This window comes from Ischnura elegans, chromosome 5, assembly GCF_921293095.1.
Source record: "Ischnura elegans chromosome 5, ioIscEleg1.1, whole genome shotgun sequence".
Classification (NCBI taxonomy): Eukaryota; Metazoa; Arthropoda; class Insecta; order Odonata; family Coenagrionidae; genus Ischnura; species Ischnura elegans.
In genome coordinates this window covers 8,032,129-8,058,173 of record NC_060250.1, presented here as the reverse complement: position 1 = coordinate 8,058,173, position 26,045 = coordinate 8,032,129, and the positions used below count along the sequence as shown (strand labels likewise).

Here is a 26,045-nt window from a genome sequence, read left to right as displayed (position 1 = left end):
GGAGATTTTAAGAGGATTTGGAAGGAAATGTTAGTATGTATGTAGATATTTTAGATAAGTTGTGTTCTCTGTAATGGCTTTCAGGATTGCTATTTATGAAAGAAATTTTTTCCAAAAATCAAGCTGAGAAAATGATAGGGTGGATTATATTAGGAAAAATAGTGTAGTGTGAAGTTCACTGTCATTCATGCATCCAGTTAGAAAGAAATCGTATCCATATAATATTTTGCATTCCCTAAGATAATATTAGGAGAGATCCATTGTTAAATGCTATTTAAGTTTTTTGGAATACTCTGGAGATAGTTTTTCTCGGTTCAGAATTGCTTTTTTAGAATTTTTTCGATTAAAAGTATTAGAAAACTATTAGAATGTGATAAAAAGTTAGTCTTTCTCATCTTCATTCCCTTTGTGTTTGTCGTCTGATGTCGTAATGTAATCAATGTACGTCAGTTGCTAAATTCATTGAATTTGTTTGTGGTTTTAAGTGTCTTAGTATGTCAGTGGCGTAAACTATGGGAGGGATGAGGGGATTTATCCCCTCCCCCCCCAACCCTCTGAGAAATCAAAAGAGGATTTAAAAATCTTTTCTGGATTTGATATCTAACAACTGCATCTGCTTTAAGTTAAATTTTAAATGCCAACATGATGTAAAATGCATTTTCAGCCATGTTATTTCAACATTTTTCCTCAAATCCCAGTTTTCTTGGGGCCCCTACTAACCTCTCTCATTCCGCCCCCCCCCCCCCCAAAGCCCCCTCATCCCACCTCAAATCATATTCCTAGTCACGCCACTGAAGTACGTCATCTGGTTTTATAATCATTAACATAAAAATCTTAGTTGCTTAATTCTTTGGGTTTGTGTGGGGCATAAGGTATTTCACAGATGTTGTGCCAAGTCCTAAAGTCCAGTTGCTAATGTGATGTTGGAAATGTCCTTCTCTGTTGGCATGCCCTCTCTAGACGAATGAACGGCCTGGCGAGTGGTGTGTTGACCGTTGTCAAGGGCTGTTTGTTGAGGCCTCTCCAGCAGAAGTGGTCCAAGGAGAAAACCACTGCAGACTGCCCCCTCTCAAACAACTCCTCCTCTCCGTACGACTTAATCTCTAGCTTTGAACCCAGGTACTCACTCGCTTTTCCCTTTCTATCTATTTCTTCTTCATGTTGCATGCTCGTGATATTTGATGTTCATATGTATGTCATTGTGAATGTTTACAAGGCTGGTCTTTTAATATCCTGGTATAATTCAAGCTCTTCTATTTTTTTCAAATTTGAGTCTGGATCGTTTCCAAGTTTGGAAGGTTAGGTTTTTAGGAAAGTTATTTTTTTCCTTTGGCCTGAAGGTATGTTACAACTTGTGTACATACTCATCATTATTTGTTAAAAAAGCTGCATATATTTAAAGCTAGTAGCAAGATTAATATCTCCATTTAACATTTTATGTAGATATTATAAACTCAATGAGCTATGAATTCTAGCTATTTGGCTACCTTTTGTGTGTGAATGGATTTTCATGCCCCTTCAGTCTGAATACCAGCAGCCCCTGTAGGAATAAGACGTATCATTCTCTGGCATTGAAGAATTAGGTTTCCTGCCCAAACTCCACCAATTACTGATAGCTACACCTTTTGTACGTATATGAACTGCTTTTTAAGCTTATGTATTGTTGACACTAAGAGTACTCAAAGAAAAGTTCAAGAACTGAATCTTCGCCTCATACAGAATGAATATTTTAGTGCTTGAATTATTCATGCAGGTTATAATTGGTAAAGAGACTTCAGTTCAATTGTTGTGCCCATAAGCAGTTAACACGTTGCGTACCGGGGTATTTAAATTCCTAGGAACGCCGATTCTGGGTGGAGGTGTTGAGATTGGAAATATGCCTTTGGTTTAAACATGGCTAAAACGCTAATGTTTAGAATATTACTTTACCCAATCAAACGTTATGATGCATCAATTCATTATGACTAACGAACAACAACTGAAAACGTACCAAGGAATACATATTGTATGCTATAAAATTGCTTAAGTTGACGCGCTTAAATGACGAGAATCTTCGTCATCCGTCCGGAACGTTCGGGAAAAAAATGATGAGAATTCTCGCCATCCGTATGCAATGTGTTAAAATAGTGATAAAGTCAATAAGTCATTTAAAGGGAAGAAATAGGGAAGGACTATGCTAATTCACCTTCAACAATGCATGAGGTCGTGCTTTCAATCATTTGTAAGGTAGAACTAATTCCAAAAACTAAGTGTCAAAATTAGTGATTAGTACCTATATGTATTGGAGCATGTGAATGTGCACAGATATATTAAAAAATTAAAAGATACATAAGTTTTAAAAAGCATTACTTCACTGCCTACTTTATTGTAAGTGTCTGGAAATTATATGTAATGGTTTTTGTAACTTGATTAAACTCTCAAACACAACCTTTCTGAAAAGGTTGTGCATTTCCCAATTAAATATGATGGAAAATATGTATTCTGTTATTGATATTTTGAACCTTAAGGTAAATATGCAAAGTTGTATCTGTTGGTTACATTTCCTACAATTTTCTGGGATTAATCTGAAGAGCTATATGACTCAAAAATCAACTTTTTCTCCAATAATAATACATATTTAAAAAACCATATCCATTGACCATAAATGCATTTCATACATCAGTTCAATTAGCACAATTTTAAAAAGGATGTATCCATTTACTTTAGATTATTTCAAATAGAAATTGTTATTAAGTGAACACATTAGTGGACACAGAGATATGCGGACTATAATAATCGAAACATTATTGGCCATATTATCTTCTGAAAAGTTGGGACTCATACCATTACTCCATTACATTAGGGTGGGGAGTACAACTTCCTTTTTTAAAACTTAATAAAATGCATTGTATGAATCAGAAAATTTTTATTTGGTATTTATAATGTAGGTGCATACTAGAGATGTGCGAATAGTGTACGCGAATACTTGAATACTTCAAATACTAGAAAGTATTCGATATTTGAGGTCTCGAATAATTATGCTAAAGGTACTATCTCGAATACCTCGAATACTTTGAATTTCGCGTCATACACTGTCACACGCACGTCGTTGGTAGTTGACTCGGAAGAATGTAGAGAACTCTAGTCTTTTAGTGCATGCAGCACCATTTTGGGCAAGTTGACGAACGACATCGAATTCACGGGTTAGAGCGGTGAAAGGAGTTCAACGTGGGGAACCGAAATTGATCGGGTGAAAAAATCCGAAAATCCCTGGTGTCCCCCATCAGGAGAACCTCAGTGCCGTGGGATAGTAACTGCATAGCACAATTCCCAAAATCCGCTACCCCCTCCATCCATCAGCCCTCGGCCCCTCCTCAGATGCTTTCATTGTCTTCGAAATCAAACAAAAAGCCCCAGCTTGCGCAGGGTTCGTATTATGAAGACTATAAAGCAAAAGCTTCAAAAGAAAATGTCAAGTTAAAGGAAAATAATGGATTCGTGTTTCACCCTTCCCTCTTCCTCCCCCAATGACCATTTTCCCACATCCATCGTTTGACAAAAATGAGACGAAGTGTTTACCATGTGTCATTTGTGGCTGATAACGACAGGCACTTAGTTTGAATCTTTTCCAGGAGATGAAACTACCATAGGGAGAAACTCGGTGCCGTGGGATAGCAATATTGGTGCATTTCCCTCAATCCACTATCCCCCTCCATTCAGCATTCGCCTCACCCACTCTGACGATTTCCTCTGATTTCCTTTTCTCCGAAATCAAACAAAAGGTCCCAGCTCGTGCAGGGATCGTATTACGAAGACCTTAGCTTCGAAAGAAAATATCAAGTTACACGAGAACAATAAAAACGTGTCTCACCCCATCCCCCTTTTCTCACCCACCGACCTTTTTATGCTCACCTGCTTCGAGGTTCCTCATTTCTGGAGGTCAACTGCTGCATAAGTCATCTATTAGCCCAAAAGGTGTCTAACAATGACTTTCGTCAATTGATATTACACCTTTATTGGATTGAAATATTAGTAATGTGCGCGTAATTTAAAAAAGAATAAGACCAAACACGACGTATTTCTGACTTTATTTAAGCATTTTACGCGAGGAAATAAATGTCAAAATACGACGGAGACTTAGCATTCTGGCAAAACTCGATATCCTCGCAGCTGAGCTTCTTGGAAGTTGATGCGGTATTTTTTTCCGAAAACATATATCAAGCTACAATGTATGAGTTATGCTATGCTATGTCACAGATGAAGGAATATTTTCTAAGGATACTTAGTTTCTCCCTGCTACCAATTCGAATTCATCTGCTCTCTCGTGAGAACTTCCAAAGATGGACTGAAAATAATTGAAGAAAATCCGGAGGAGAAGCGCGTGTATTTTGCAAAACCTCTAAGATTGTAGGCTAGCACTTGACAGTAGGAGTGAGGGTAAAGCTAGCTACCTGTTGAAAATAAGAAGTTGGATGAAGCTGAGTATCAGCTGGGCATGCCGCTGAAATGGCGTTTGGTAGATAAGAATGTCTACATCAGACAGAAATCCATTGTAGCAGTGTAAATGCCAAGACAGCATGAAATCATTTTTTCGCGAGTTGGTGTGTCCCTTTAGGACATTTGAGAGAGATGTTAGTTGAATCAACTATATGCCCAAATTATTTCCATAAAATTAAAATATTCCATTAATCAGCTAAATTCCTGTTTGAATCCTGTAAAGGAAATCACAATTACTCACCAAAATCTTGGGTTTCCTGCTGCATAGGCCACCTAGTCAAACATTCCCACGTTCATCGTTTAGTATTTGAGGTATTCGAAATTCGAGGTATTCGAATATTCGAGCAATTATTTAATATTCGAATTCGATATTCGAGTTCGAGAGATCTGCTATTCGACCCATCTCTAGTGCATACCTAAAGTTTTGTTATAAACAGTCTTGAAGATCAAATCATGTAGATGACGTCCTCCATTGTTGACACATTGAGTAAACATGGGATTTCAGAAAACTCCATTTAAAAAAAATCACAAGAGGACAAATCAGGAGATGAGGCGGACCACTGGAAATCAATCGCCCCTGATTGAGATGAGGTGATCTTGGAATTGTTCACTCAAAACAGCCATTGATGCTCTTGCAGTGTGAGCTGTTGCACCTTCTTGTTGGAACCAAATGTCCCCCAAGTCCAACCCATTTAGCCTTGGGAAAAAGAATTTCTGTGACATTCCTGCTGGATTGCGATTACAGAATATCCACTCGAAAAGTAGGCCTCAACGGCAAACGCATGCTCCTCAATATTACAATGCGTGATGGCGACTGAACCGTGCTGCAATAAAAATTTATAGTTATTTAAGTATACCGGGACTAGCGACGGTGATAACTTTTACGGAGTCACCCGCAATGCACAAATTGTGTGAAAAATCCACTGGGAAAAAATCAATTGCCTTGACCAGGATCCGGGTTCGAATCCCGGTCAAGGCGAATGATTTTTCCTCTATGGATTTTTTGCACAAAACTTTATAGCACTGCCTGTCGAACAAGACCACAAACACTCTGCTACAATACCATCTGACCGAATGCCGCGCATTACAAAGAAGGAAGTGATGCTGCCCCACTCTCTATAAAAGAGGGATGGTGTACATACTCGTTTGAAATGTCATGGACCAACCGCTAGTGGTTATATAGCTGAGGGATTATTAGCACTACTCGCATTCTGAAAAAAAACAGAATCTATACGTATCGAAAATAGGCCCACCTACCTAAGTGCTCTCGTCACAAGATTGAGAATCTTGAGATGAATGAGATTTCTTCTTCCTGCTCCATCAAAAACCTGCAAGTTGTGATGAAAATCGTGGCTATGATGGTCTTATTCAATAATAAACATGGACATGTCTTGGATATAGAAGTTTCAGTCTTTTCATGACTCTTATTGTAGAGCAATGTTGTCACTTAGGTATATCAAAGGAATGTAAAAATTAGACAAAGCTAATGGATTATGATCAGCACAGAAACTCTGTAGCTGTATTAGTAGTCAGGAGGTGTATTTATACAGTTCCTGATTTCAACAATTTCACATTGTAGGTACTTGAAAATGACCTAACGGTCAAAGCGCATCGTACATTATTAAATAAATTTTTGGAAAAATTGCCATCTCTCTTTTTCATTGAATTTGAAGTTTCCGTGTTATCTCTCAATTAAATTTACATATTTTTTCGTATTGCTCAGTTTATGGCACTCCTTATTTTTTGGGAACTTATTTTTATTGCTTGTGCGCCATGGGATCCTCTCTTTTTTTTCTTTGGCCTTCATTCTTCTGGCAGGTAATGTATTGATACCTACCATGTCCCAGTCTGACTGCTTTTAGTGGAGATATTCTACCATTTAAGGAAACTCTATCTGGATGTGATCTCTGATGGGTGTGTTGGAAGATGCAAACAGGTAACGTGGATTTTGCACCACACGTACATGCCTTGGGGAAAGTTCTCTTGGAATGGGATTGCAATGTTTGTTGATGGCTTAATAAGCTTCTGCTTATCTGGCTTTATGCTGTGGTACTGAATTTATTTTGTATCATTACTAATATCCCTCCCACTGTTGATCTTTTGCTAATTTGTATTATGGATGTGCGAGTAGTACTTTTTGATCTCAAGTCGAGTATCGAGTCAAGTTGTAACTAATTGAAAGTATGAAGTCGAGTCGAATATGGTGATTTTAGGACGAGGCAATATAACAATGTATGCACCAACATGTTATCCCCTGGTGAATTTTTCCTTCTGAACACTCGGCTTGATGAACTAGGGAAAAGTAGATGAGGAATGTTGATGGCACATAATTGTGTCAGAATTTGGAGATGAATGAAAAATTAATGTGTCTTGAAAAGTTCCAATAGGAGAATGGAAATGAATTCACCTTTGGTAATATGTCAACACTTTAATTTAAATATGTATCCAAATGCTAGGAAGAGCTCAGAGTAGAGCATTAACACATTTGTTCTAAAGATTATGTATGTTAATGAATCATGTAAGGCATAGCTTAGATAAGTGGGGTAGGGTGCCCTTCGGGCAAGTCGAAAAATGCACTCGGTGGTTGGTGGGTTTCGCTGGTGGGGGGGGAGGAGGAGAATCAATAAGGATGGACGGAGCAAACTTAGCACTGCTAAATGTGTAGGTAGGTACTGCTTTCACTTGTTTTGGGAAACAAATGGGCCACGAGCATTTCTGGCACAATTCTGGATCAATGTACGAGGTTACTCATTTAGAGAAGATTATCCCAAACGGCTTTCATTCTTTTCATTGTCTTTCTCTAGAGACTACATAGCTACATAACCATGCCTCTTTCCTGACCGAGTATGTAATTTTTACATATCATCTAGAAGCTTGAGTAAAGAATGTAGGGCAGGGTATAAAAGTATTGCATATGAAAGTATGAGCGATGCAGCAGCCCAATCCAATTATGTACTCTGAATACGCCGCCAGGTTGGTGGAGGGTCAGCTGTTGCTGCTGATGAAAATGTGAAAACACGCCAAGGGACTTGGAGAAAAAAATTGTCATTCCTTTTCTTAAAATGAAGGTAGCAGAGAAAATGTTAGAACCATTATCTTAGCAGGGTTCCCACTCAGCTGTGAAAACCTTAAAACCGTGAATAAGCCGTGAATTTCGTATGCCGTGAAAAAACCTGGAAATAGCCGTGAATTTTGCCATAATACCTTTGAAATCTCTCAAACTTGATTGTAGATCTACGGTAGACAGATTAAAAGAAATATTGATGTTTCGATCATGTTTCAAGGCCGAGTCACGTGTGCAGATACTGTCCACGAATTTATGTGCACATGTGTATTCGAATCGCAATTATTAATTGGTCCGTGCAATATGACAACACATTTACTTTAAGCCTCCGATTGGAAGACATTAACCCTGGCAAATAATCAGGCACTTGTTCACTTCCCTGCCACCCTGCTCTCTCCATTCTCCCACTCACGCCCTTTAGCTGGACCTGAATTTTGCTATTGATGCGTGATGTCGTGAGAGAGAGCACTTTCATTGCTGCGTTTGCATTCAAGGCATCGTTTGCTTTTGTTACATTTTTAGTTAACGTGCGGCCGGTGATTGTTACGTCATCTATATTTCTGCCTACAATGGCTTATCAACAGATCGCGAATTTGATGATATTTAGACCGTGAAAACCGGGAAAAAATAGTGAATTTTATAATGTAGTTAGAGTGGGAACCCTGCCTAGCGACTCATGTGTTGATGATATTAACAAGAATCACCTGCAGGGGAATCAGAGCAGAGGAGTACCTGGATGAAGACCAATTCGAATTGAGGAAAAACATGGGCACAAGGGAAGTCATATTGGCTTATATGTATAAGAGAATGGAGAAGAACTAACCTACATTCATTGCATTTGGACTTAGAAAAAGCTTATGATAATGTAGATTGGAATTCAATGTGCACAATCCTGAAAAAAAACATGAGTGTTTTACATATAATGACTGGAGAATTATCCATAATTTATATAAAAACCAAATAACTTTGATTAAATCTGGATCCAGTGGCGAAGAAGCAAGAATGGGGAAATGAGTGAGACAAGGCTGTGAAAGCACCTGCAGTGAAAATCTTCAGGGAAAAAATTAGAAAGCTGCAATTCGCCAATGACATAGCAGAGAGAGAGAGAGAAACCAGAAGAAAATTCTTTCAGCTTTGGAAAGTGTAATGACTGAATATAAGCTGAAAATGAATGCAATGAAGCTGCAAGTATTGGTCTGCAGTTGAAGAGAAGAGACAAAGATGAACCTGAGAATAGGAAACCACAAACTTGAGGAGGCGAAGGAGTTGCGCTCTTTTTGTAGCCAAGTGATCAACGGTGGACGAAACAAGAAGGAAAAGTAGTCATTGAAATAGCCCCAGCGAATAGGGAACTCCTCAAAAAGAGGAGTCTTCTCACAGCTTAAAATATATGCATCAATTCCAGGAAGGAATTTATTAGGACTTATATTTGGAGCATGCTTCTTAATGGCTGTGAGGCATGGGCGATGAAAGCAGCAGAGAAATTAAATCATGATCTTTCGAAATGTGATGCTCCAGAATAATGGTTAGGATTGGATGGATAGATCATGTGAGTAATGTGGAAGCTCTAAGAAGAGTAAGTGAGGAGAGATGTCTTTTGAAAACCTTGGGCAGAAGACAGAACAGTTGAACAGGATACATCATGAGACACAATTGTGTCAACAAAATTTCGACAGACCCTAAAGGGTCTGTTGCAAAATTATCATTGAAGGACAGGTGGAAGGGAAGTTTGGCAGAGTTAGGCGACCGATGAGGTATGATGAGAGGTGAGGAAGGATATATTGCAGACAAATTTTGTGGGCATTAAAGGTTAGGTAGATTAAATTAATTGTTTGAGGCGTAACTATGTGAAAGCGATTCATAATTAAATTAAGAAAGAAGAACTTTGTACTTTCACATTAATAATGTGAAAGTACAAAGTTCTTCTTTCTTAATTTAGTTAGGTAGATTGTTAGAAGATTAGCCGATAGTAGAACTGAGTGTAGAGATGCATCGAACCAATCTTAGAATTGATGATTGTTTATGATGATGTGTAAAAAATGACATGTGCACAATACTGAGGAAAAAATCTGTAGAAATATTTCTCAATTACTGTCAAAGGGATAAGGTGTATTTAAAAGAAAAAACTGATGTTTAGTCATGAACGAGGGTAGCATTTGAAATCCTGATGGTAATATCAACCCATTTCTTCTTCTTGCTGGTGAATGAAAAATGGATCCTTCAATATGTAATAACCCTGTTGGAAATATTCAGTTGCGTCCAATTGAAAATTGACAAATTTCAATTGAATATAAGGAAATTTAATTGTATATTGGCACATTCAATTAAATCGGCAGATTTTTTTCCAATAGGGAACACCTCTGCTGGCCATGTCAAGTTTTGCTTTGCCGTTAGCTCTGGAATTTGAGTCAATTATATAAAACCTAAAAAACAAAAGCCTCTCTCACATCTATTGCGTGACCTAATTGACTTCTGTTGATTTATTTTTTTCTTTTGGTTGGTTTTTTAATTCCTCAAAATGTTAAGCACCATTTTTGGCCTACATTTTATGTTTTAAGGTTCTGCTAGTCATTATCAAAGAATATGTCTCTCAATACCTTTGTTAGTGTGATCACTTAGTATTTAGTTGTAGTCATGGTATAACTTGTGTTTGTAGTACACGTAGAGGGGTTTGATGGCATTCATGCGGTGAAATTGTGCCATGCATGTGGTAGCTGTAAGATATGTCAATCATATGTGGTTCTTGGGAAAGCTAATCTTGTGTATACCTTGACTTGTGTGTATGAATACAGTTCATCTCTTATTTCTGAAAGTGATACTTATTGATTCATCTGTGCTATGAGTTCATATAATAATAATAATAATATTTATTACGGTCAAAGGCCCATTTTACAAAATTGCACAAAATTAAGATAAATATATAAACATAAAGTAATAACATTGGTTCATTCTTACATTAATAGTTCCGTACACTTTATTGTTAAAAACAGTACATATAATGGTATCATTGTATGTCAACATTCAAATATATAAACATATAGCAGATACATTGGTTCATTCTTACTGTAATATTTCCTACACCTCATTCATAAAAACAGTAACGGTATCATTATGTTTGTCAACATTCAAATATATAACAATGCAGTAGGTTCATTGGTTCATTCTTGCAACAAAAAAAAATTTCCGCATACTTCATCTTAAAAAAACCGTATCATCATGTATGTCAAAATACAAAATTTCATAAACATAAAGAAAGTGCATAGGCTCATTCTCAGAATAATATTTCTGCACACTTATTCTTAAAAACAGTAATGGTATCATTATGTATATCAACATTAGTTATAATAGTATTGTACAACCGAAGCATCCTTATTATTGGGGAATGGAAAGTGAAATTTCTACCGCAGAATTTTATGTGGAATAACTTAGTACACCTGGTGGATGGGTATGTGGTGTTAAAAGGTATTAATTCTAATAATGGTGGACAGTTAATGAAGTTATTGCATAATTTGTACAAGAATATCAATTCTGAGAGCTGACGTTGGACATGTAGTGAATGTGTTGTTCTCAACAGTTTTGATTCCCATAGACTAATTTCCAGAACTTCATCATTTTGACTGTGGCCATCTTTGAACCTGCTGAATTATGTTATTGTCCGCCTAGTGCAGAAACTCACTGTACGAAACTAAATGAATACAAGTGGGTATTCCAACCCATCGTCGCCTTAAATATAATCTGAGATGTACTATAAGTAAGTAACAACAATGATAAGCTGATTACTCCTTCATCATCAGGGACATGGGTGGATTGAGGTTATTGTTCTGGAGGAAGGGCAGTGCATTACCTTTTTTCTGTGGCAACTTGGTGGTGTGCAATACCTGTCAATAATAATGCATCTCTGGCCTTGTATGTGTAGACTTTTAGATATTCATCAATTATTTTTAAACATTGCTTTTAAGCTTTGAAATAAAAACTTCCATGGGTTGGCCACCTCAAAGATAAGGCACCAGAAATTATGGGGGGAGGGGGGGTTGAGGCTCAGCCATCCCCTTAATCCACCACTGATCGGCGATAGTTTATCGGCCTCTCTTTCCTCTCCTCCCCAACCACCTCTGGGTCATTCACCAAATCTCGGAACCATTCACGAGACTAGTCTTTTGCCACCCAAGAATCATGTTTTGAGCAAGGTGTAAGCGTTAGTGGGGCAGCAGATGGGCATTTATAAATGTGGGAGTCCACCGGCAGCCACTCCTATCTATCCTCCACAACAATCCAATGCTAACTGCAATTTGAGTCAAATATCATTCCATTCTGCTTTCCCAGAAACATAATAAAGATAATTCAGGGTGTGTATATAACGAATTGTTAAGTGATATGATTTCACATATTCACAATCGCTCAGTTTACCATTGAGTTTTGACTCTATGGAAAGTGTATGGCAGACCATGGTGGTTTAGATTGGGTGATGATAAAGCTGTAAGACTGGATGTCAACAAATGTGATCATCGAAAAATGGGCATTACAAAATATAATCTAATTGAGAAAAACAAACCGCAAGAAACAGTCTCGAATTGATTGGTGCAAACAAAAGATTGAAAAGAATGTAATTGTGACTCTAATCCTCAATTGCAACTAGGCACCCACAGCAAACGGAAACATGAAGCGAAAGACAATGTTGCCGAAGTCTGTGGCATTCAACAGTGGTTAAATTTGAAAGAAAAGTGAATTGTCTCTACAAGCATTCATGGGATCAGGGATGTTGAGTGCAGCATTATGAGTTTCTACTACTTTCGTGTGACGGGGGTCTTACAAGGGTAATGAGAACACTTTTACTTCAGGAAGTTTAGGCATTAGGAAAACTGGGACAATTACTAGTTATGGCAAGGCTTCACTTGGCTCTAATTCTTTTGGGAATTTCTTTTGGGGGTTCAGGGCTTGAGAACTTCATGGCAATTGAATAGAAAGAGAAGAAAAACAATTTGTTTATCCAAGGGTAAGTCCCTCAGACAGATATGTGGTTATACAATTAAATATTATGTGTTAGTCAATGGGATATTTCAACAACTATTCAATAATTTTAATTGACTAATACGTATAATGTACAAATTACCATATTATAAGAAAAGGTAATACATAATAATAATAATATTTATTTGCCTGGAGATCTTGGTACATACATGTTCCATGATATACGGCATGTCAATGTTTAGTTACATAAAAAAGACATTTAAGGAAATAATAATAAACATTACCCATACAGAACATATTTACATAGTTAAATATTCGTCAATAGAATAAAATAAATGTATCAAAAAGAACTCCTTCACCTTAAATTTAAAACTAGACATTTTTTCCAAGCTCTTAATGTTTCTAGGAAGCTTGTTGTATAGTAGTAGGCCCATGTTAAGGGGGGAAAGGCTGGTTTTACTGGTTCTGATGAACTTTACATGTAGAGTTTACATTGCTAGTGTTCCTGGTGTAGTGGTCGTGAATACTATCGTTGGTAGCATACAGACCAAGATTGTGTTTAGCACAGATGATTGCACTCAACATGTAAACACACGGAATTGGGAGAATGGATAGTTTCTTGAAAAGAGGGCGACATGGAGCTCTAAGGGGTGCACTACACATCAGTCTCACTATCTTCTTTTGTATTTTAAAAACAGCATGAGCACAGGGAAAAGGGCCCCAAAAAAGGATGCTATAAATAACATGGGAATAGAATTTACCGTAATAGATTGAGATTAGCACTTCATTGTTAACTGTTGACCTAATCGAGCGAACCAAAAAGCACGCTGCACATAGTTTTTTACGTAGACTGGAAACATGGCTGCCCCAACTTAGACTGCTATCAAGGGTAACCCCCAGGAAGGAGGCTTTGTTGCTCTGGGGAATCATTGTACCGTCAAGAGAGACTGAAATGTCTGGTGAAGTTTTCTTTATTAAGAAGAAGAAAATTGTTATTGCTCCATTCTTGTAAGAGGTTGACAATACTGTTGGCCCGTGACACCAGGCTATCAATTGAAGAGGCTGACACCAAGACATTTGTATCATCAGCATACAATATGGGGAGTGTATTTGGCACGGAATGCAGCAGCTTTGGGAGGTCATTTATGTATATTAGGAAGAGCACTGGACCCAGAACCGATCCCTGGGGAACCCCACAGGAAATGGTTTTTTTGGGTGATGTATGAGGTGTTCCTTCTTTATTTACATAAACACTCTGTTGTCTGTTATTTAGAAATGATTTTATCCAATTATATGGAGTACCTCTGATGCCAAGTTGCTGAGGTTTCGATAGCAGTATGTGGTGATTGATACAATCAAAGTCCTTGGAGAAATCGAATAATAAAACAAGAGATTCTAGTTTACTGTCTAAGTCGGACAATATTTTATTGATGCTATGGTAGGAAGCGGTGGTAGTGGACATGGATTTTCTAAATCCATGCTGTGAGGTGGATAATAGGTTGTGAGATTCTAGGTATGTAATCAGTTGAGCATAAAAAGCTGTTTCAAAGATTTTACCGAATTGATTCGGTATAGATATTGGTCTATATGAGCTCATATGCTGTTCATTGCCTTTACCTTTATAGAGGGGGATGACTTTGGTACTTTTAAGTGGTGATGGAAATTGGCCAAGCCTTAGCGATTCATTGACTAAGAATAGGAGAGGGTTTTTGATGGCATCAAATGATTTTTTGATGATGATGAGAGGAATGCCATCTGGACCAGTGGTGTGTTTATTCGCCATTTTGTGAAGAATATTACATAGCTAATTCATTGTTAGAGCATGGGCGAAGAAATAGAGAATTACATTGGATTGATGATTGCCTACAAGTGCTTTGTTGAGCCACACTGAAAGACCGATGTGATGTGAAAAAGTCATTGAAAGCCATGGCAATTTCAGAACTATCCTCAAGTATGTCACCTTGGGAATCCAATAATTTGAGATTAGTGGTTTGCAATTTTGGAAATTTTGACTCATTGATAATTTTCCATATCTCTTTTGATCTGTTTCCAGAATTACATATTCTATGATCATTAAAAGTACTTTTAGCATCTTGAAGAAGACGTTTATATTTCTTTTTCATTGACTTGTATTCGAGCATTTCAATGGGGTCCGAACAGTTTTTGTAATAGAGGGCCATGTTTTTCATGAGTCTAGATGCGTACTGGATTTCGTCAGAGACCCATGACTTTCTTCCCACAGATAGAGACGAATTTTTAATTCTAACAGGCAGTACAGGAAAACAATAATCAAAATAGGTCACATAGGTTGAATAGAAACAATTAAAACCATCTACAAAGGAGCTCATGGAGTAAACATTGGACCAGTCATGTGACAAGAGTAAATTACAGAAAGTATTTACATTCTCATCAGAAAAATTTCTTTTGTACTGCAATATCATCTTGCTCGAGGCATTTAGAGTGAATGTGGAGATTAATGGGTAGTGGTCAGAAATATGAGATATTATAACCTCAGTTTTCACGAATTGATATTCAATGTTTGTGAAAATGTTGTCGATAGCTGATGCGGAGGTGGATCTGACTCTGGTGGGTTTGTTAGTAGTTGCATTTATATTATAAGACAAAAGAACATCTAGTAACTCTGATTTTTCTTTAGAGCAATGAAGGAGGTCACAATTAAAGTCACCAGTGACAGTTAATAGTGGTTTTTCAACCGAGTTGTACACATTATTCAGCATGCTGGAAAATTTATCAAGAAATACATTGAAGTTACCACTTGGAGAACGGTATATGGTTGAAATAATAAAACTAAAATCAAAGAATTGGACCTTGGTCGTGCTACATTCAAACACCTGTTCAACATTGAGATAGCTGTAAGGGAAGGTTACGGAGCTATAGCTTAATTTGACAGAAACAAGAATTAGAACTCCACCGTTTTTTAGAGTGGATCGGCAGTAAGCATCGGCCACAACATAGCCGGGTAGCTGTTCAAGTCAAGTTCAGTAGCCGTGAGCCAATGCTCATTAATGCAAATCACATCAGGCTGGTGTTGAGAAATAAGCACTTCCATTTCAAGTAGCTTGTTCCTAAGGCACAGAATATTAATATGCAGAGCATTAAGATTTCTGGCTAACTCGCCGGCGATTTTGGCCGAGGTTTGGGAAAAAAAAGTTTCCCCAGTACATATACATATTTAGGCCAAAAACCAGGAGTGAGTAGTTTGGCACCCAGATCATCACTTACGGTTATGCGAAACGAGGCATACTCCCCTCTAGTGACTACAAGTTGTTCAATTTCAGGAGTATCTTACATAAATGATACAACCCACAAAAATACATATTTTGAAGTTGAGACAAATCATTCATTAAAATTAGCCTTGAAGTAACAAAGTAAAGAAATTAAATAAACAAAATGAAGTCAAACAAAGGAAATAAATCGAGATACCAATGAAGGAGCAAGGACTTTGTAGAAGGGGCTTGGATAGCTCATGTAGTTATTTAGTGACTTGAAGGTTGGTGTCAATGTTTGCGATGTCTATGATGGCATGTTGAGGTGAAGGCAGTGATGGTGGGTTGAGATGGAGATAAGTACCTACATATATTGTCTCTGTGGTGTGTCGCAACATCCATCTTATTGAGTGGCTTGCCCACTGGAGGGATGCGCTGATATGTACATGGAATTTAAAACTTTTACTGGGTCACAACTATTTCCTTCTTTCCTCCTGTCCAAACTGACTCCCTACCACCCCACATTAGCACAATTCTCTTCCACCCCTGGACAGCTTCTCCAAAGCATGAGTAACTTAGGCTCGGTTCCGGCTGTTGAGGAATCAAGACATTAATTAAAACCAATATAATCAAACCAATAATACTTAATCAAACCAATGGGCATGACAGCAGCACCTCAAAGATTGCCAAAGCAAGTACGCAGGAGAGGCAGGGGGAATGGGGGATTACACTTCAACTTGTAAGCCCTATTTAGTCCTGTCATTGGTGGAGGGTTGTAAAGGAATGGGATGGGGAACACATCACAAAAATTCTTCTCCCGCGCATCGCCTCAGAGTGGAGTATGTATGAGGGTAGAAGCACTTGCCCAAACACTGGGAGGATACTGAGGGTGGGGAGGAAAGGAAACGGGTGTTAAAAGACTCGCACTTAAAAGACACGCTAGATTTCACAATCGAGGGAAACCTTGTAGCCTATCCTATTGTGAATGGCTACACTTTCTAATTATGTACCACATTCTGCTTTGAGATAGATTTAATTGTGCATTAGTGCCTAGTGTCCATTTAAGTGTCCATTAGTGCAAAAATAAAGCTGTTTGTTTATCCCTATGTCCTGTAAATTTTTGCTAGCCTCAGAGGGCTGCACAGAATTCAGTGCAAGACTTAGCACCTAAATTTATTTGCACAATCTATCGCATGAAGGCTTGCACGAGGAAAATATTTCCCTGTAAATTTGCAAATTGTGTCTACACTGGGATGACTGTATCAATTGCAGAACGGAAAATAATTGGTGCTCTAATTTCATTTTTGCAAGCTCATAATTTTGCCAGGAAATGAGGTGCAACCCAGAAACATGAATACCGTGCCCAATAAATATCCATTGCCTCTTTTGTAACCTGTGTTGTTAAATAAACATCAAGTTAATATTGTTTTTAAATATGTATCTGATTTTACCTTATAATCTCAGCACCAATTTTTGGATTAACAATTAGTTATTTTAATTTATTTGTTTTAATTGACAAAGTTGAAAACTTCAGATGATTCAATAACTTTTTCTTTATGCCTTCTTGAATTCTCATGAATTTCGATCACATTGTACCTTGAATTTGTATGGAAATTTTTCAATTGCTGTTGTTGGGTAAAGGCAGATTCACATAGCATGTAAAGTCCACAGCTCAAATAATGGGCGTATGAATATGGTAAATGCAAATGTTGTTGTGCCTACCTTTTCAAGCTATTTATTCAATTATTGATGTTTTATTTATAATTGGTTGATTGTCTAATATTTTACTGTATTTCAGATCAAGGAATACCAAAGGGGTCAGAGCTTTATGGAATAGGGGAGCCCCAATTTCTTTTGGAAGGCGGTGGAATCCATTCAATAGTGATATTCCTTTTGTTACGTACACGTTCCATCCTCTTTATTGGGCTCGCCAAAAACAGAGGGGTGAGTATTTATTTAAGATGCTACCTTACCATGAGTAGAGAATAAAGATGGAATGCAATAAAAGATTATAATATGTAACACTTTATTCTTTCGGAGAGGTCACATTAAGTACAATGGACATGGGAATTTATCAAAAATTATTCCAGGAGAAGAAGCTGTTCTCGCAGCAAAGGAAGTGCTGCAAAAAGTGAAGACACCCACACACATTTGTGACGAACTCATATCATTATTAACAGTGTGTATTAATCAAAATTATTTCTTGTTTAACGGGAATGTGTATGAGCAATCGGAAGGTTTAGCGATGGGCTCCCCCTTATCACCCCTACTAGCCGAAATTTTTTTAAACAAACTAGAAGATAAACTTTTTCAAAGTGAAAACCCCCTCAAGAATAATGTACACTATTGGTTTCGTTATGTCGATGACATTCTATGTTTATGGACAGGAACGAAAAGACAACTGGGAAATTTCTTGAAGCTGATCAATTCTTTGCACCCCAACATCAAATTCACGATGGAATTACCAGAGGGACATTCTTTAAATTTTCTGGACCTTAATATTTCAATCACAAACGAGAAACACAAGTTCACTATTTATCGTAAACCCACCTGCACCGATCAGGTCATCCACTCATCCTCAAAACATTCCATTAATCAAAAATTAGCAGCCTTTCACTGCATGCTGCACAGAGCATTAGCCGTACCATTAGAGCCAACAGCTTTCATGTCAGAAATAATCACAATTAAAAAAATTGCAGTCGCTAACGGTTATGCTGAAAAATTAATCGACGATTTACTGGCAGGCAAAAGGAAAAAAATGTTAATCAAGGATTTTTACTCCTCAACCACAAATGACAAAGGATCGCGGCGACGCCTGAAGTATGTAGGACAACCCTCTATTAAAATAGGAAAGTTTCTCAAAGAAATGAACATTCATCCGGCTTACTACAATAACAGGAATCTAAAAAGCTTGCTTCCACCCATCAAAGACTCCATAAACCCAGCCCTCCATAGTGGGGTTTACCAACTAAAATGCAGTGATTGTGGCGCCAAATACGTGGGACAAACGGGGAGGAACCTAGCCATTAGAGGCGAAGAACACAGACGAGACTACATCAAGAAAACGGGACTGTCCCAATTTGCCTCCCACCTCCTTGAAGAAGGACATCAGGCGGATTTCACCCCGGAGTTGCTGCACCGTGTGAAGAAAGGGTCACAAATGGACATCAGGGAGCAACTGGAAATTTTAAGAATAGTTAAAAAGAAAGAGCCCATCACTAATGACCACCTTTTCCCATTCCACTCCCCCCTCCTGGACATCCCAATTTTGCACCCGAAAAATAATCCCCATGACGCTAACCCACGCCGCCTTCCCTAAGTACGTTCCCTTTCCTCCCCCCCCCTCCTACGCGAAGTGCAACAATGTAGCGCTCTACAGACATCTCCTCTCCACCCCTTTCCCCTCCCCTCCCCTTCCACTCTTTGCCCCTCCCTTTTTTGGTATATAACCCACAGCAACGCTACTTGTACTGCTAGTCCTATGAATATGATACAGTGTATCGAAACTAGTCAGGAAAATAAATTTCCAAATTGTAGAAACAGCAAAGTTTTTCATTTACAAATCAATTTATCAAAGGTATCCTGAAGTTCAATTTGTCAATAAGTCAAATAAATGTGGCAAACTGTCTTCATTTGTCTGCAAAACAAAAAGCTTTAACTTAAAGCTTTGTTCATAAGATATTGCAATATCGTACAATATTACGTAACACTCAAATATTTATAAAAATGTCTTCGCATCCAACATCTTACCTTATGAACCTTTTCAAAAACTCACAATTGTCTGAATTAACCCTTTTATTTTTGTGACATGCTCTGAGTAATAATCTATAATTAATATCCTGTATGTACTTAAACACCAGGAGGACCTGACTCATCGATTTGATGGATAACCTCACTTAATCATATTGCCTGTACTTTTTTTCCGTCATCTTCATATTTTACAACTTTTATTTATTAATATATTATGGTACATATCCTACTAAAGTATGATTTAAGTTTAAATTTAATGGCATTAGCTATTAATTTTAACGCAAACTAAGAAATATTTTTAAAAATTACTACCCATCAAAAAGACATCCTTCTAGGTAGCCATACGACCCCAATCCTTCTTGTGGCTATTTTTTCTAAAATGTTTCTTTTTTCATTTCAGAGGTCTTGGATAGTAATGACCCATTTCTGGATGATAAAACGTATGACTTGGATGATTTTTCCGAGAAATTGATTTCAGCTGTAAAAAAGGAAAATAGTGAAGCCCTGGAGAGAGGAAACTGTCTCAAGTTTGATGATTGCAAGGAAGCAAGCGAGGGAAGCAAAGTGACTGTGGATGGTTTGGCAGATAGCGCACCAGTATTGCATCATAACACCATGCCTCTCAAAGTGGAACAGTGCCCCATTGTTCTACAAAGCTATGTAGGCTTGGGGTCATTGATTCACAACAGAAATGGCCTTGGTTTCTTTAAAGTCCGAGGAAAGTTTAGCTTTTAAACACTCTGCTTTAAAAAAGAGTTGTATTCATTGAAATTTCTAAGTGGGATATTAACAATTTCAGCTCCTTGCCTTTGTAAATATTTTTAGTCAAAATCCTTTCTACTCCAAGCATTTAAAGGCAGTGCTCTTTTTACTGGCTGACTAATGGTAAGTTCCTGAGATTTCTGTTATCTAAACATATTCGTGATTTGGAAATTTTTTCGTGAAATAGTGTCCCATCATGCGATTGAAAATATATATTTACAAACTAGGTAAGATCATTTTTGCAGACATTCATTTGCAGAAAATTGTCATATGAAAAGTTTTATAAGTTACTATTTTCATATTAATTAGTGATTTCTAAGGAAATACATAATTTCATTTTTAACTGTAATTATTAAAGTGGAAAAAGTGTTTGAAACTACATACATTCCTACCTACTTTAGCTGGTTACTTAAGTTTCAAATATCATTGGGACTTATGCTAAGGGTTGAAATAAGACTGAATAAGCATAGTTATTAATTTTGTTTGATGTTCCTATTAGTATGAATACATCTTTATTGAATAGAGTTTATGTCACTGTTCTATTGTACTTGTTATTATGATATTACAAAAATTATGTTAATTTTAATTTCACTGCATTTCATTTTTATTGTTGAAATGTCAGTGGATCATGTCATTGTAAAGACACTAGGTAAGTCCACTTTGGTTTCATAAAAGTCTTCTTCCATTGAATTAAGTATTTGTTATTTAGAGTCAGAACTTAGTAGTTATTTAACATAAAAAAATGATTAATTAGCTCACTACATATTTTGATTACAAAATTTTGCTGCCCATTTTTTCATCCTCGTACCCTGCCTTCTGCCGTGTGGGAACTTAATTTCTATTTTAACATGCTAACTATGTATTTTCCATTGTCTCTTCCAAAAGAGTGTTTATACTCTGTATGGTCGTGCATTGTCATGATGAGAGTCAAATTATGAGTATTGAACGTAGAGGCGATTTAACATTTTCATGTTGTGATGTTTGCTTTCCTTCAAAGCTTTAAATGCGTGATTGTGCTGATTGTTAAACATGAAAACATTTTAAGATGACATGAGTGTCTGCACTTTTGCGTACATCCTATGATTTTAAAGTTATTTTCTTTGCTCCTCTTTGTGTGACCAGAAATGCAAGAATCATGTCGTACATGATATGTCATTATTTTTGTTTTCTACTTCTTTCTAGAAATATTTGAAGCCCATGTTGAAGCATTTGAATAGTTTTACTATACCAGTAATTAAGTACAGTAAACTCTCGATTATACGAATTCAGCGGGATTGGAAAATAAGCACTTCGTAATATCGAGTTTCGTAATTTCAAACCTATTTAATGAGACAAAAAAGTTTGTCTATATTGGCCTTTTTGAAATATTTTTGGTGGTTATTTACGCTAGAATTCTTATATAATGCTTTTTGTTATTGATTTTATGCCATGAAAGATCATTAAATAACTATACCACCCTAAACTTTCCATTATTTACAGTTAAATATGAACAATCTTAGCTCTAAAGAAAATCCTGTCCATTTTAGGAAAGGTACTCAAATATTGAATGGAAAATTTTTGTATAAGAATTGAATCCTAGAAATTTGTGGTCAGTAGCAAATAGCAACAATTATCTGCGCATACAATAGATATTTTTTTCCAACACCTATGGAATTTTCACAGCAGCTGGCCTAACCTCCATATTGTGTCGCCCTTTATTGGTCAGTGACAAGAAAAAAAATGATCGTAGCTCGTTTCCAAAATAATCTTCGTAGGTAATTATTTGTAGTTCCTTCCGTATTGTCGAGTGAATGTGCGATGTTTTTACTTTAAATAGTAGCATGGAAAGGGCAAAGCTAGTAGGAAATTTCAAGTTAACAGTCTGCAGAGAAGAAGAGAGAGAATTTTATGAGTGTGGAACCTCACACCTGGTAGGTATCAACGGCCATGACGACGATGGAAAAGTCTTCGATTGAAACCTCGGCGGAGAGGTAGATAAATGGCAGTGGCACAGTGAAGGGGGGGTTTTGGGGGATAAACCCCCCCCCAGAGCTCAGAGAAATTTTTAAGTTTAATCCATTTTACTTAATTGGATTGATATTACTAATAGAATAGTGTAAGGGTTAATGAAATATCCCTCAGAAAGCTGTAAAAACTCACCATTTATCTTAAAATTCCGCAATTTATCAATCTCGCATCTACTGCTTATCCTGGTGGGTTTTACCTACCCCCACAAGCCCTGGTATTAGTTGCACCTAAACCCCCTCCAGCCTTAATTCGTAGCTGCGCCCCTGGTAGATGGAGCACCTTACCCAGATAGAAGCCCGAGAATTATTTCATTGGATCATTTATGAGTTTTTTCTTTCCCCCTTCCACACTAATATTTATTTCCAGGTATGGTGTGCCTATTTCTAGTGGTAAAACTAAAAATATCTGTTTTCTGTAAAGGTATAAAACTTTGTAATGTTCACATTATATTAATATGGGCGCGACCCGGGTTTCGTAATGTGGTTACATCGTCAGGTGACTGAACTTAAAAGTTTGAAATACAATTTTGCCTCCTCTGCTGTCCTGGCTTGGTAATAATAGTGAACTTTACAAAGTTTTTTTCTTTATTTCCAATATGGAGAGGTTTCACAAAGTAAAGCCTGAAGTCATCAGTTTAAATCATAGCATCATTTTAAATCCGGTGAAGAATGAAACCGGAAAACTAAAGAAGGCCAACGTATTGAGGTGTAATTTTCAAACATTGGCGAAAGTGAACCAACATAGCAAAATTATAAATCTATGCCATATTTAGAAAATAATGAGCCCAAACATGATGTATATCTGGTATCATTTAAGTTTGTTTATCATGTTTATAGTAGTTTAATCAAATAAAATATAAAGCTCATAATTTCAGATTGACGTCATATTTTGGCTTATTCTTTTTCCAGTATTAAGCAGATTGTTATTTTTAAACCCATGGAGATAAAATAATTAATTTAAAAATATTTGTGTTTCATTTAGTTTTCCCCAATATGTGACTCGAGCTTTCTAACTTAGCTACATGTTTTGGCTACATGATTCACGTGAATTACAGGATTAGTGAGGCAGGTAGCCCAGCTGTATCTTTGGGTGTACAGAGTGGGAAGGGATGCTCAACCGTGAAATCTCACGGGAGCCAGGACAGACTAAACATATGTAGAGAAATGACAGAACGTGCATTGTAACACGCAAAATGTGGATAGCAACCTTTTCTTACTCATTTCCCCGATTATGGAAAATAATTCTCCTGCATCTCTCCCGTTGGAAAATAGTCCCTGTTGTCGGGAGAGATGAACCATGTCCTTCTGCACAGCCGCAAAACGTTAAAAAAGGGTGGGGTGAGTAAGAGTGGAATGGGTATGGCCTGGTTGGGGAAGTGGTGACATGATAAAGAGAGGAGGGGGCGGTGGGAAGAGGGGTAGGGGGGTGAAGAGCATTTTGGGGGACTCGCTCTTTTATGACGCACTCGTGCTACGTCACCATAGGGAGGGGGAAAATGATAATAATAATAATAATATTTAATTTCCTGTTGGCTATAAAAGTATAACATAGGATTTAGTCAAAAAAGGAAGAAAAGTTTATACAAAAGTTACATAGAAATTACAAAGAAGAGATAAGCAGTTAAATACATACATAATTATATTAATTTGTCATTAAGATACTCATCAATGCTGTAAGAGCATTTTTTAAGTAGCAGTTCTTTTAGCTTATTTTAAAAAGTATTATCACTCACTGCACATTTTATTGGATTTGGGACTTTATTATAAACCATAGAGGCTGAGTGGTGAGGACCTTTTCTGCTTACATTTAAAGGCTGATTATTCAGATGGACATTGTCTTTACCACGTGTCTTGTGGTTATGGATTGAGGAGTTGGACATAAACAGGTGCCTATTGTTTCTCACAAAAGTACAGCAATTCAAGATATAAACACAGGGGAGAGTAAGTATTTTAAGTTCTTTGAATAGAGGTCTTCCTGGGGTCCTAATTGAGACCCTTAGCATACTCTTGATAGCCCTCTTTTGTATTGAAAATGCCTTAATTGCAGCGCTATTATTACCCCAGAATACAATTCCATAAACTAAAAAAGAATGGATTTTGGCGAAGTAGATGAGACTTAGAATCTGAATTGAGGTAGTTGGGGCAAGTTTCCTGATCATGTAAATCCCAGTATTCATTTTGTTGATTAATTTGGTTATGTGAGGCTGCCAGTCAAGGTTCATATTGAGATATAAACCGAGAAATTTAGTGGTGTCACAGTGAAGTATGGTGATATTTGAGTCTGTTCTGAGAAGAGGGCTTTGATAGGAGAGGGGGGTTTGGGATGCGTAAGTTGTGTGTCAGGAAGATCAGCAAAAGGCGGTAGGGGAGAGTAAACAAAGGTTTCGGAAAGTAAGATCTCTCGGAATGGGGCAACGGGGAGGAGTGCTAGAAGAAAGTTCATGGTTCGTGTTCGAGGCTCCTCCTCATTATGAGTTGCATGAAAAATAATGTGGTGATAACTAGAGGCCAATATTTAAGATATTTAACTTGTTTATTCTGGAAAACTACGATACGGATGAAAAGATATGAGCCAAAACAATCGGATATTGTTTTGCTTTTTGCTCTTCTCCATTGTCGCTTCCACCATGGTGTCCAACTTGCATAAATAGGAACTAAATTGTCAGTCCAGATCAAAATTTCTTAATGTATGGAGGGCTGTTTGAACTTCATTTCTATGTGATAGAATTATATCCTCACTTCCATCTTCATAGTCACTGCTGTCATGGCGTCATAGTCCCGTCCGCTGCTTCTTCTCGACTGTTTGGTCCTCATACACACTCTGAGCACCGACTGAAGGCCTCCGCACACTCTCTCATGAAATTGATTCAAGCCCATACCATACGACTCAGCACTTCCAGGACGAAAGACAGTCAGATGCCACCTCCCTTGTGGATAAATAGCAAGGTGCTCACGAAAAATCTCCCCTCTCATCGTTGACAACCACAGTATTTTTCCTGACTTTCCGCAATAAAATTATCCCCCTTCCAAAATGCAGCTTTGTCTATAAAATGAAAAGTATGTCCTCTATCATTGAGTGAAGTACTTGATTCTCTTCCTTCCTCATATTTCCAACTGTTGATTTGAAAAAGGTTGTCATGAGGTTGCCTTTTAACTCGCAAGAATGTTTAAGTTTGAGCAATTTTATGAACTTGCTATTTTCTTGGTATGATACAATTAAGTAGGAGAATAAGAAATACCATGCAAGACCTTCCTCACATGTTAAACTACGATGTATTGTCAACGCAATGTTTACGGTTATGCTCGTATGTTGGGAAATTGTGTCAGCCGCAATATTTTTACTGAATTCCTACTTCCCCTCGATTCCCACCGTAAGTTTTTAGGCCAACCCTTTCCCTCAAAAGTTGCACTATCATTTACGATTTCACTGTTTGATGCACCACAGTCAGAAGCACTGATTTATTTGCTGCTTTTGCCGGAATAACTAGTTTTGTTGACAATTTTTTTCCATTGTTCATGTAAACGAATCTCATTTGCTCCTGGGGACCGAGCTCGATGTTGGTAATTTCAAAGCATTTCGTATTTTCGAAACTTCGTATTATCGAGTAGCACCATGTAATTAATTACCATAGGCTTTTTGCCGGGATTGCAATTTCGCCACGTAATATCAAAAATTTCTTAATGTCCTGCTTTCTTTAATCGAGAGTTTACTGTATACATAATACATTACATGACTGGAACAGTTTTGAGATTTTCTATTGAATCACAGATTTTTCATCAGGGTATTGTATG

The 26,045-nt window shown here is 37.3% G+C and overlaps 1 protein-coding gene across 2 annotated transcripts in view; it reads left to right on the top strand.

Annotated features, from left to right (window-relative positions):
• The window catches only part of LOC124158476 (tumor protein p63-regulated gene 1-like protein), a 48,211-nt gene extending 25,916 nt beyond the window's left edge, over positions 1-22,295 (top strand). Inside the window, exons 4-6 of one of the 2 annotated variants that reach the window (XM_046533596.1) lie at positions 961-1,119; positions 17,534-17,679; positions 19,886-22,295. In XM_046533596.1, coding sequence (XP_046389552.1) covers positions 961-1,119; positions 17,534-17,679; positions 19,886-20,220 — 640 coding nt within the window. In that variant the 3' untranslated portion in view covers positions 20,221-22,295. The remainder of the gene's footprint in view (positions 1-960; positions 1,120-17,533; positions 17,680-19,885) is intronic. The other variant, XM_046533597.1, reaches the window with a different exon arrangement.
• The last annotated feature ends 3,750 nt before the right edge of the window (positions 22,296-26,045 follow it).